Source organism: Falco biarmicus, chromosome 8, assembly GCF_023638135.1.
Source record: "Falco biarmicus isolate bFalBia1 chromosome 8, bFalBia1.pri, whole genome shotgun sequence".
NCBI classification, from domain to species: Eukaryota; Metazoa; Chordata; class Aves; order Falconiformes; family Falconidae; genus Falco; species Falco biarmicus.
This window is the reverse complement of record NC_079295.1, coordinates 8,505,724-8,519,519: the sequence shown is the minus strand read 5'-3', so window position 1 is coordinate 8,519,519 and position 13,796 is coordinate 8,505,724. Positions and strand designations below refer to the sequence as shown.

Here is a 13,796-nt window from a genome sequence, read left to right as displayed (position 1 = left end):
GCTGTGATGTTTCAATCCCAGCACAGCACCTGTTCTGTAGAAACACTACTGTTAACTTGGAGGAAATGACTGTATTGGTTGTTTCATGCTCTGAATTTAAGTTAAAAAATGAGACCTCTTCTAAAGCATTTCTGATTCTTTACTTACCGTATTAAGTTTGTAAATAAAACTCCAGTGAGCGTAACTACTCCAGAATGAGCTTTTTTTCACGCAACACAACTTCCACACTAAAGTCAAAACAACAATGCACATAAGACAGGAGTAACACAAAATATTTTCAGCTCGCGATAAAAAAAGTTTAAAAACATCGGTTGTTCTTTGAAATTCAGGAAGCAAAACATGCTCCGATCCATCCATTTCAAGACTTACTGTTCACTGATCCACAAGCAGAGCTACAAAATTCTTTAAGAGACTGCTGCTATGGCGATGCCTCTTCAGGAGCAAACAACGTCCAAAAAAGCACTGTGGAAAACCATGGCAAAAAGCTCCGCTAGGTTTTAAATAGCCTATTGCAATTTGGAGAGCAGAGGAGAAACGTTACCATAGTAGAAAAATAGTTTCAAAAACTACACAAGAGAAAATCTGAATGCTATCAAATCAGGTTTAACCTGGGATTCACCTGAGAGGTTTCTTTCTCCTAACATTGACGCTAACAGGCTGCGCTGCTTGCATTTAAAAAACAAACAAAATGTTTGCTTAAAAAGGCAAAACTTATTAGTGGGATTCATTTACTGAGTATTTCACTTGTAATTCCAAAAACCATGACAAACGCTAAGAGCTTGAACTGGACCATGTGCTGGATGCAATTAAAGGAAAACACACTTTTGTTAAAAGTCTGATTATTCTTTTTAGCTGCTCAATGCCTGACACCCCCTACACCCGAGAACCAACTTGTGCCTATGAGCGTGTTCATACGGCACTATGCTTGATCAAATCAGCTCTAACTTTAACCTATAAAAAAGAAAAAAAGCCTAGCTTCAGGTTGCGAGCCAACACACCGGCACAGCACCATTCCAGCTGGTGCTAGCTGTGACAGCACACAGCGAAGCGGCAGGGTGAAGCAAAACACACGTTGCTCGAAGCCCACGGGAAACCCCTGGGCCAAAAGAAAACCCTTCCATCGTCTGGAATTGGCACCTTTTCTAACCACGTGTGAAGGCACTCAGTGTAACTAATGCTTGCTGGTAACAGCATAAGAAATACATTGAACTTGGATTGATCTGGATGTGAGATGATGCTTGGACATGATGCTTGGCATTCTGACAAGGTATTGGAATCTTTTAAGTTTTTAGCCCAGTTTCCATGAAGAACCAAGTACTTACATAGTAAGTCAGGCTTATTTCTTTAAATTTTCTGGTTTTACCCATGTGTTGAGTTTTAAAACCCAATAAAGTATTTTTAAGGTATGCATAACAAGAAAAAGCAGATTTCACTTCACAATTTAGGAGACCCACTCAGAAAAAGGGAAAATTTCAAGAACGAGAAGTAGGCAAAAAACAAAAAGGATCAAAAATTTTCTCAGAAGATGGAGAGGCTGCACTGATTTCCTACCACTGTTACTGCTGGTTTAGAGGATTAGCCCCGGTCTGATCTATCCTCCCTAATCTAATAGGAAACTCCAAACACTAACTGTCCTTTTATGCCAATTTATCAATACCAAGAACTGGGGACATGAAGTTTAACATTTTTTCCAATATGTCTGGATAAGCCGTCCCTTAAGGCTAATTAGGCAGCTTTTTTAGGGAATGAAAGATCATGAACCAAGATCAAACAGCTTGGTTTTGCATTTCCATGATCCCCCTCTGATGTTATGCCAGAACTGCGCTTCCTGCGCAGAAGCCGATTTCAGCAGAACATCCACACAGACTTAAAATATAGAAGGCAGGACAAGTGCTTATTAATAAAAAAGCTTTCAATTCATCTTACTCTAAGAAAGTAAATATGTCATTATTCCTACAATCATGTATTGATCACCTGCTGAACTATTCATTTTTAGCATAAGCAGCATCTCGGACATAGGTACAAGGAGTATCTGCCCCACTTCAAACAGTACTCAAAGGTTTAATTACTGAGGTGCCTCATTCCCCACCACATGAATGAGAACAAAGAATATACCATCCCAATGAACTTCCCCCTTTGGGCTTCTCCTGCAACCATCACTCTTTCAATAATCATCTAAGCAGTTCTATAAATACTGTGTCAGATATCGATAAATACAGGCTTTTACTAATTTGAAAATCACCTTGTATTCTCCCCTTCTCTACCAAGATTGTATGTTGTTCTTCATTTACTAAACTGAAGTATTGACATTGCAGTCATCTTCCGCTACTTTTGACAAAGAGGCAGTCATCGTTAATTTAAAACATAAGCCTGTAATAGCTAGCAATCATTTTGACCATCACTACAGGGTATATAGCAACTACTATCAAATAAATTTCTCCAGTCAAGTTCACCATAAAAATATGAATTACTTTATCACAAAACTCAGCATATACAATTTAGGTCAGCTGTCACAATGCCATCAGCACTAGCTCTATGAGCTCCCAGCTGGGTCAATAAACACACTACCAGGGCCTGAAAAGGTCAACATGAACTGCCTATTCAAGCACTATTCCTTTAATTTTCTGACTAAAACCTGACTTCACTACCAAAAATTCTCAGGGTAACCTGAAGTGCTACTTTACAGTATTTGAAGCATGGACTTCGAGGTTCTTCAATATAGATTGTCCCTATAGCACATAAATTCCCACCCCAAAAAAAAAGCACACACTCAACATGTTGGGAGTTCATGATCAGAGTTCAGATGGATTTTTCCTCCTTTATACATAGCACATACCTTATTTACAAATCTATTTGCCTGCTGTATAGTTTACCCACTCTTCTGACTAGAGAAATCTAACTACATTGAAAAGAGTATTGGACTTCCCATCGAGCCATGTTCTCAGGTAGACAGCGTGCCAAAAAAATAAGACCTTCAAGGCCTAGAACCAATATAATGACTTATGGAATGCCTACCCCCAGTTACCCATTAGCAAATTACATTCTTCAATACCATGTTTCTGGAAGATTTCAACTTCACTTGCCAGTTATCTTTTGAGTTTCACCACACTGATACCACAGGAACTCATCTGAGCATATTTCTGCTTCCAAATGTCACCAGAATTATTAGTATTATAGTTCCTTGTGTACAAACCAATTCTGCATTTACTAATGTACCAATGATTACTCCTAAAAAACTTGCCATATCCTTATCTGAGGGCATACTTAAGGATACTAGAATGGTAAGGCTACAAAATTAAACTGAAAATAGATGCATAAGCCCTTGTGTTCACTTTCTTAACCACATCATCATTACAGGTCCTGACAGTGGCAGTGGTTAATACCTTTAGGCAATGATTCTCAGACTAACGTAATTCTTCCCCACGTAAGAGATTATTCACCATGAGAATCAGTATTTCACCTTCAGAGATCAAGAACAACATCTGTGTCTTCTCTTCTGCACAGGTACAACATACTAAAGAATATCTGCCCACAGCACAATATTTATCTTGCTACTCTCTTCTACCAAGAGACACTACTCCCATAAATACTGTCCAGTTCAAGAAAAACAATCCAGCATGACCATTCACTTGCCAATCTCCTTATAAGAAGAATACTATGAATATTGCTAATCACAGTAAAAAATCATGCTCCACCCATAAGTGCCAAGTGTCATCTATAGTCACACAAGCAATGAGAATTTATTTTTTCAAAATTTTATGGATGCTTATTGAAAACACTTTGACCAACTGGAATGTTCTTTCTCTCATTAAAGAGCTCCTTCTCCTTTAGTTTATTGCAGTTCCCAGCACACAAATACTTTCTATTAATCACTGTAGTCCCTGCAAAAATGAAATGCTCCAATTATTCTGAATAGCCTAAGCATTCACAAGTTTATCAAAATTTCTCTTTCCCGCTTTCAGAGCCAGGATGCTTTTAACAGCTCCAAAATACTACTTTGATACAGCAGAGTTCATAAAAACCTCAGCTCATTCGTAACTTCACCACTTATGTTTGAGACCAAATGTTAGGGTTGCCTCAGTCAAATCCTTTTCTAGCAAGCACCCGCCACCTACGTAAGAGAAAAGAAATGAAAAAAACCCACTCTACATAACTGATGCAGGTCCTAGCACATGAACTTCTGGAAGTTACAAGAGCTCCTTAATTGAAGTTTCTACCCATCACCTAAATGATGTTGCTGAATTTACTCACTATTAAGACCTCTAGGCTACGGGACAGGAGCAGACACCAATGCTGCCAAGAGCTATACTGACAAGAAGCAGACGAACACCAAGAAAGTCTTACAGCCCCATAGCTTGGGGACTTTCATAAAAGCTAATCTTGGATCACATTTTGTAGCTGTACTACCAAACACAGTAAGTAGAATCAGCACGTATTTGTATTTACTAAGCACCCAGCAAAGAACTGCTACCAGCACTAGAGCATCAGTGATTTTAGGGGTTTTTTTTTCCCCTCTTGTGTTACTAATGGTACACAACATGTTGTTTTGACTGGTACCAAACCTCAGCTAAGCTAGTAATGTGCAGAAGTTAATTAATGATTTACTGCCAATAGGGGAAAAAGGTAACAGTTGGGTGTTTTGATCTATTTAGCAGGTTTTTTGTTGCTGCTGCTGCTTTTAAAAAAAAATAGCAAATTTTTGGCTTCACAAAAAGACATCTCGAAGCAAAAACATGACATTTAGTGTATTATCAGAACTCGCAGCAGACAGCAAGCACCGTTCATGATCATTACCCTAGCATTTACTTCCACGAGTTGCTGCTGGGATAACAACATGCATGAGGCTTACAGCTCATCTGAACTCCCAGAAAATGGGATTTCTTAATATGGATATTCCTCAAAGGAAAAAAAAAAAAAAAAAAAAAAAGAAAAGTTAAGATCTTCAATGCAAAGAGATCAAATTTTTTCATTAGACATATAGATGGAGTTTATTCATCATTAACAACAAACTTTGTGACATCACACCTTCGCTACTAGTCACTAATTTAAGGAAACATTCAAACAAACATTCAGAAAAATTTTCAGACATTATCGAGTCTTAAATATTGCCAGTACATTTACAGGTGCAGATAAAAGGTTTCTATAAAGCTCAAACTTTACCATCACTGTGAGATTGCTTCTGCTGCATAGGGAACAGTGAAATCATCATTGCAAGCAGAGAATTTCTGCCAGCTGAGTATTCCATTTTGGGTTTTTCTAACTAGATAATGACAAAGTACAAGGACGCAGGACTAACTCAAGAGTTGCTTAGCCACACAAGTAACATCAGGGACTTAACCCTTCACTGCAAATACCAAGACTCTGCTACTGACAGTTATTTAACCTCCTAAACCTCATTTTTAAAAATTACCCCTTTGAGACAGAATCACTGGAATACACAGAACTGAACTGGGGGGGGGGGGGGGGGCACACATACGACACATACCAAAAGAAGGAGAAAAAAAAAAGTTAAATACTTAAAGTACATCAGAAAATTTTTATCTGTATATTAACATACTTTTCTCCTAACACACTAACCTTAAAGCATACATTTTTTAGCATTCACAGTTAAATTCAACTAGGTAGGTCATGTATAGACCAAGGGTTTCCAATACTTCTCTATCTAGTCCCACAAGCGATCCAACTGCCAGACAGCACCACTTAAATGAAGATTATTTCTTTTTTCCTCCAAGAGGCCACAATTTGATTGCTCTTTTCTTTTCAAGCCATCATTTACAATTTGAATAACCTCTGTCACGTACTGACAGACTGTATGGGGGGGGGGGGGGGGCGGGAATAAATCGCTGAATTCCCCACCTCCCACCCCCAAAAAAAGATCTTTAATAGATTCTGATGCACACCATGTGTTGACCTTGGCTCTACCCGGGGAAGAAGATGCCACCATTACAGATCATAGTCACAAATACCATGGTCACATGAAGAGGCAAAAATCTACATGACCTGCAACTAAAACTCTACTGCACCTTGTGGCTACAGGATACACAAGATACCCTGAAATAGGGTACAAACAAAACAGCTTCGAAAAGTGGGCATTTTACCACACAGATTTCATATTTTTCTCACTCAGAAAAAAAATTATTTGAAGAAACTGCTTTTTGAAACATTTCAGTAGATGGTGTATTTTCTTCTTTTACCAAACTTTATCACAAAAAATGACTTCAGTAGGTTTCTATAGCTCTTTATGACCACACAAGTCCGGCTATTTTCTAAGTAGTTTTTGCTGCGTGAGGAAATCAACTATCAATAAACTTCCCTTTGCTGGAGATTAAGGAAAGCAAAGGTAAGCATGTCAAGCAGGAACCTTGCCAGACCCACAGACCAAAAACAAGTTCATGTTTTCATTTTTTTCTCAAAGTGAAAGCATCATGTTTTAAAGGCTGCTACAGACCCAGTATTCCGTTTTGCTTGCATCTACCTGCGTTGAAAGTCTTTATATATATTGAAGTCATGCTGAGGTGGCACTCAAATTTTTTTCTGAAGCTTTAAAAAAATAGCTTCTCTGGCAATAAGAATCCTAACGGCACCAGGCAGTGAATTCCCTACCTTACCAACGCATTCTTTCCCAACATAAGCAAAACAAGCATCCCGGGAGAATGCCATTCCGTTTCAGATCCCTCAAAATTATCTACTGATACAGAGCTAACAGATGTGAGAAGAAAATATTTTATATCTCTAACAGGAGGTTTAGTCTCTCAATAGCTATATTGTGATAAGAAGATAAGGAATCGATCTAACCTCTTTTACTCGTGCCCTCCACAAATCATACTCACAGAAATAGAGCAGGTCATGAATTTTCTGAAGCAAGCATTGTACAAGCCCATCAAATATTAAAAAGCACTGCAGATGTCTGCAGTCCTTTCTAAAAGCTTTTTTCAGACAAGCAAGGAGGACACATGAATTAATTAAATTAACTGTTTCCAAACATCCCACTTCTACAAGCCATTACCTTCCTTCAGATGTTTTAAACTGAGACTTAGTCTGTTCCTCCAGGCTTTTCAGTCCAGAGCTCCTTTATAACTAGTAACAGTGTGAGCGTGCTTATCCAGGCTTCCAGGACTTCACAGAGACCTATTGCTCTCTGCACAATCTTAAAGAATAGTTATGTCCCACTGAAGCTTTTCTGAAAGCCTCCAACTCCAGACTGCCCATCAGGCACATCTTCAGGTTATCACTTCCACGAGCCAAAAATATAAATACTAACACAAAACTACATGCACTGCATAGAGCCTCTTAATTATCAGGAATGCATACGAATCACTTCAACTTATTGAGATACTGTATCCACCCAACAGTACACTTAATGTGTTTTCTTAAATTAAATCTCTTCCAAGCATACCTCCATTTCACAGTGGCACTAGCTAAATACCAACAGAGGACAAATTCCTTCAGATACAGCTGCAAGGTACCCATCTGAATAATTCTGTCAGGACAAACTTACGGTGCCCAAGCAATCCCTCATTAGCGCATTACTTCAAAAATCAGTCCTAAGACGCCCGTTTCTAAATAGTAAACTGGCTCAAAGACATTATCTTCAGAACAGAAACGGCACCGAAAGCTGAACAACATCATACCTAGATTTGAAATGCCATCTTCTTCCAATTCCTTTCCAACGAGTAACATCCTTCCCAAGCAAAGCGAGTTGCAGAAGTCAGCTTGTGCCCTACCTCTACGCATACATGCTGGTTCAAACACACCATCAAGACTTTAAATGAACCTGCCAGAGAAGTACGGAGCTCTGAGAGTTGCAACTTCACCCAAAGATACGCAGCTCCTTTTACCTTAAACCAGGCAGTATTTTTTTTTCCTCTTGCATAACTAGAATTCCCAGTTACCACTGTTTCCACCCACAGTCTTGCCCGTGAAGGAACAGCCTGCATAACCACCCTCTGCCGGGCTGACCTAACAGGCTAGCAGATCAACACTTTCTGATCACAGCTCCTAAGAGGTTGCTGAAAATAGAACACCAGCTGCTATTGAAGTCCATGTGCTCAGTATCTAGCGCCACTGACCAAGTCCCACATATGAGACCTCCTATTTACTTAATGCAACAGGCAGATTTAATATTGCACTGTTATCTTCTAGTGAAAGGCTGCCTGACAGCAATTTAGTTCTTCACCCCGGTTACCAGGGTAAAAATAAAAGTCCACCTTTTTTTTAGCCCAACGTTTCACATCAGTCATCACTACTTCAGACTTCAGGGGGCTATTTCAGGCCTCCAGAAGCAGCCAAGCATGTTAAAAAAAATGCAGACCCCTCTCAAATTTCACCAGCCCTACTGCGAAAGACCATTATCGATGGCCTCACACCAATTTCACACATAATTGTCACCAAGAATTGGCACCGATGCTTTTTTATCCAACACCAACAATTTGTTGTGAACTGAATCCGTTTTCTATTAATCAGATTATCACTACAACTGTGAATATATATTCTTAGGAACCTTACTCAGACTGACCTACTGTTACCTTGCGCTATCATAGAAATTCAATCTGTCAACAACCCAGTACAAAGTCCGTGTAATTGTATCTGCTTAAGTACAAATCCACACTTGGCAATAAGCGCCAAACAGGTACTTTTTGTTCACCTGTCAGTCAAGCTTCATTCAAGTAATTACAGCCTCTTTCTCCCTGGAACAGCTACCGGTATTTGCAAAGTCTCAGGTGTCTGAATCCCCAGCAGGCATGCCTACCCAGAACTTCCAATGTTATGAACAGCATACTCGAGCAGGTGCATAAAGCCAGCAGCATCACTGAGGCCAGCTATGGATCAGCCAACCTATACTAACTGCTATGGGGATATTTCATTAACATTCACCACTAATTGGTTTGGCTAAAAAACCTAGACCAAGCTCACTCATGTTCCGATTTGCAGGTGTTTCCACTTCTACCACCTGTACTTTGTCTTTCCTAGATGGAAAAAAACTTCTTCACTACTTCCTTCTAGTTATAGTCCCAACTCCTACACGTGCTTCAGACAACTTGAAGTGGAACAGAGAGGATCAAAGGCATAGTACTAACCAGCAAGTGTTAGAGAGGCACAACATAACCGAAACCAGAAGCCATATTCTGATTATTTCTTACAGTAATCCTTAATCTAGGTCCCTTTTACTCCCTTCTCCTTCTAGTTCTTAGCAAGATTCTCATGCAAATTTCAGCTTCATTAAAAAAGCACATGCGTTGTACTTTTAAGAACTAGTTCCGTACTACATGGCAAGAAAGTAAGATTTGACCTCTGTTATAGCCTACGTGTCATTGTAAATAAATGATCAACCTGCTTAAGTCCAAAAAATGAACGCTGAGATCCCACAGAATTTAGCCTTCTGTTTATTCACTCCTCAGATTACAAACTCCCCACAGATTCTTTTCCAACATAATGAACATTACTCAATAGCACGCTACATTTGACATACAATCTCCATTTACAACATTGTTTTAAAGATACACCGAGCAATACACTCATTGCTTTCCCTCAGCTTCTGAAGCTTGAAATACAAGACACCTATAATAGTTTTACAGTTAGATAAATTAAACTGAATTAGCCAACTTTGATAAGGAAATAAGCCGAATACAGTTCTTCAGTCTTTCTCCTCTCATTCAGTTTCTACTTATGCTGATGTTAAGGGTTTGAGTGTGGCTTGTCAGTTTCTGTAGGATGAGTGTCATGTCAGGAGGCTCCAGGACTCAAAGCTGCTCTTTATTTCCAGCTGAAATGTGTTCAAAATGCTGTGTTTTCACCCATTTTAGGATTTTTAGTTTACTCTTAGATTATGACCATTTGGTTAATTTTCAACCCTTTAGCAAGCATTACATAATGAGTGTATTGCGTAATATGTTTTAAGCAGTCATGACCAACCACCTTGGATTTTATTCAGTTTCCTAATTATCTGAAGCCTAGGCCTAAATACTCTGTAATTTCCCCCCCCCCCCCCCCCCAGTTATATAGATTAAGCAAAGCGCTTATGCCTTTCCAAGTAAAGGGATAGTGATTTCTTAGCATAAGTTAACTGTTAAGGAAGTTAATTCCTACTTGCTGGAATCACTGTATAGCTGATTGTTTAGAGCATTACATTATTAGCCAACTGACTAGAATTAAGTCCTAACCATTGCTTAAAAGGCTTTTCCATTATTATTATCATCTGATAAATGTAATTCCGCTGTTACTCAGCATTGTATACTAACTGCTTCAGTTATTTGCTAATTTTTGTTGATGCAGCAAGGGGGTTGTCTAAGCTACAGGAAAAAACCTGCCAGGCTAATCCTTCAGAGGCAGCTGCAGTTCTTCTACAGATCCCTCATTCTTACAGCAAAGCTTGCTTTTCCATTTTTCATACACAAGTAGTAACAATCAATTTTGGACCAACTACTTCAAGTTTTAAGTTATCTTCTTTTTGGACATCAGCTATGCTCCTACTACTCAAATGGCAGGTGGCTCACAGCTCAAGCAAAGAGGCAGCCACACTTCGCTGTTTTACACCCCAAAGTAGAGTTTGTAATTAAACCATGGGCTCATTTGGAAATCTATTTTGCAAGTGCATTTGCAGCCATCAACTCCAATCCTCAGTTCCCACAGATGCCTTGAACATGAGATAAACCACAAAATGCAGAGTCAAGAACTGAGCAGTTTATCCTCAAAATACTTCAGGTTTTAATCTTGACCTAAATTAACTACACTGGCAAAACTCAGCAAACTGAGAACCACCACCCGCATCAGTATCGGGTCTCAGGCAAACAGTTAGTACAACACTTTCTGTATATTTATCTTTTTACTACCAAAGGTGCAATATGACCTTTTAGAAGCTTCTGGTACTTACTTAACAGGAGTAGTAGATAGGTATCTCCTTGTGTTTTATTCCAAAATTGTATGATTTTGCCTTTTTTAATTATTTTTTTCCAAAAAACAAGCATTCTTATTGATGTGGGGTCAACTCCCAATGTTAGTAATCATGCTAACGCTTGCAAGCAAGCTTTTACAAGCACACTCAGTACAGTAGTTACCATGGAAAGTCTACGGCAGCTACAATTCAGCTTTTTCTAAAGACCCTTTCCTCACCACCCTGGCTTAGGCTTCAAGTCAGTATTTCAACAGTTTTCATCCATCAGCAATTGTTATGCTAAGACTTAGGTGCTATAATAGCTCTATTTTTAACATTGCCTGCCAGAGCATGCCTCACTCCAAGCAGCCTGTCAAAAAAAATTCACCCCCCAACATTAATAAAGAGATATTGAAAAAGTAGTTGATGTCATTCTGTTGTTTTAATATGATAACAAGCCCAGTGAGGCACATCTAGATTATTACAAACTACTATATACACCATTTCCAAAGACCACTGAAATTCAAAATTCAGGAATTTGCCAGAGAAAGGGTTTCGAAATTAAATTATTCTATTTGGTTAATCGGTCCATGTTACACTTGGCACAGCCAACTCCAGCTGCCACAGCCCATGCCTCAAAATGCTTATCCCAATGTAACACAGGGAATTCCCCTGTAACAAAATTCATTTATGGATAAGACACTGGACTACTTTCCTGACATCTTCAATGTGGAATTAAAGTCCACCAATAAAAGCAAGGGACAGCGAAGACATGAGAGGATATGCAAAGCCTGAATTCAACTGGGTTGTTCAATTTAAGTTAAGTTGAGCTGCTGAACTGAATCCACCCCCCACCGAAACCTACTGTTCACAGCAACAATTCCTAGCAGTTGAAGACGTTTCCTGCATTTTTTCCCTACCCATCACTCAACTCATGCTGATCACCACCTTTTCTACTAGCACAGCGCTAGGCAACGCACTAAGAAAATTTGCCTTCAATAATTGATCTCTCACAATAAACTCCTGAGCTGAGAAGTGTGGCCGCAGATGCACCTCACTTTTCTCCCTCCATACAAAACCAAAGCACCTTTCTGAATGTATTAGCCTGGACATCCACCCACCTTACAGTTCAGTTTTCTGGTTACAAGGAACTCATTAGAAGGTTCTTCTAAGAAGGAAGCATAATCAATAAGGCAGTGGCACTCAGTTCCTTCAGCACAACAGGGAGACTCACAGACAGGAAAGGAAAATTACCGTATGGACAGCAAGCCAGAGTCCCTTCACATTTTTTAATTTAGGCCACTGCCTGATTTTTCAGATAAAAAAAAAAAAAACCACCCACAGCCAACATGTACATAAAAAAGCAAACATCTTCAAACAACGACCTTCATCATCACCAAATCAATATCTGTAACAAAGCAAAAGATAGCACACTCTTATAGCCAAGTCTTAAAATAAGTGAAATTCTTATTGACAATCTTTTCATCTGCTAGTGTATTCCCCTTAATACTAAGCCTAAGTTGAAAAATTCAGAGTTGAGTATCAGCCCCTTGGTTTCTTTCTTAAATTGTATTTACCCATGTTTAAAACCAAACATCTGGCATTCCTCCATAGTAATTCTTATTGCTCTTAGGCAAAGGTTTAATAATTACAAGCCTGATTCCATCATTCCTGATAAAAACAAACATAAAACCAAGACAAGTCTCAGTTATAGTAATACAGGACTTTCCTGGAATCTTGACTTTTTTAAATTTCATTCAAGTTGCTCACAGTTTTTCCACTGCACAGTTACTAGGCCAAAGTCATAATCCTTTTCTTCCTACTCAGCCACAATAGCTTGCTCTTCACCCTTTTTCCAGAAATCTCATTACTTCTCATTAACAGCTGCTCAGAGAATGCACAAAGATCCAGTTGCATTGCAGTATTTATCATTGCAGTTACTACCTTGCAATGGTTACAGCCAGGGAAGCATCTAACCAAGTCCTAAAATCTATCGTTGTTTTGGTTAAAGCCTTCCCCAAGATACTCAGTCACAACTGATCTCAGACATGACTCAACAGCAAAAGAATTCCGCAGATCCACAAAACCTGATGAAATAAAAATTAGCTCAAAGTAGCAGTCAGCAGCAAAGACTGATGGCTGTCTCTGATCTGCATACAGATCAGGGTCCACAGGCACCCCTGTTTAGATTCTAAAGAAGGTTCTGAACGTGTCCAGCTTAGGGCTTTGAATGATAAAGCCTGCTGAACACCTGTAGTGTTGTAGTTCAGCTGATAAATGACTCTCCCTGTTGAATATTTCATCCTATTCATCTTGCTAAGCCCATAAACAAATCAAACTGAGCCAGAGTTCCAGTCCCGAATGAAACACCTCCACCAGAAAACACTTCTCTTTCTGTTGACAAACAAGGATCAGACCTACTAGCTTGCTAAATATTTCTAGGACATAATGTAGCATTTTGCAGATTTGTTTGTAAAGATAATCACTGCAAGTGATTACAGGATCAAGCTTTTGATCAGTCAGGCATTCAATACACACAGTCTGTCTATTTACAAACAACCTGGTGATAATCGCCTGTTCTACTAGACAGAAAGGAATAAAAAAATATATACATGTATTCTGAACAGTTAGTATTTCTTTCTAGGTAATTTGAGAAAAAGGTTACCTTAGGTTGTTTGACAAATAATTAATATTACCACAGGCAGGTGCCCACAGCTGAGAGAAGCAGCACTCTGCCATACCTACCATCTCCTCACAGATCTCAGGCTGCCACTCAGATCACATTTAAACGAGGAAAAACATTTATGCTTCAGCTCATGCCATTAGGAAAATGATCCTATTTCCAAGGCTTCCTGGAAGTCGCACAAGTACCCCACTGCTAGTCCCCACACAGGCAGAAAGCCCCTCTTTCAGGTACTTTTCTGGC

At 39.1% G+C, this 13,796-nt stretch overlaps 1 protein-coding gene across 5 annotated transcripts in view; it reads right to left on the bottom strand.

The window, feature by feature from the left end:
* AGAP1 (ArfGAP with GTPase domain, ankyrin repeat and PH domain 1) overlaps positions 1 to 13,796 on the bottom strand; it is a 382,734-nt gene that overhangs the window by 345,290 nt on the left and 23,648 nt on the right. The window contains exon 1 of one of the 5 annotated variants that reach the window (XM_056350250.1): positions 7,632 to 7,894. The exons of the other annotated variants lie outside the window; for them this stretch is intronic. Within the exon in view, the coding sequence (XP_056206225.1) occupies positions 7,632 to 7,734 (103 nt within the window). The 5' untranslated portion in view covers positions 7,735 to 7,894. Of the gene's footprint in view, positions 1 to 7,631; positions 7,895 to 13,796 lie in introns of those variants that run through there. 5 annotated transcript variants of the gene reach the window in all.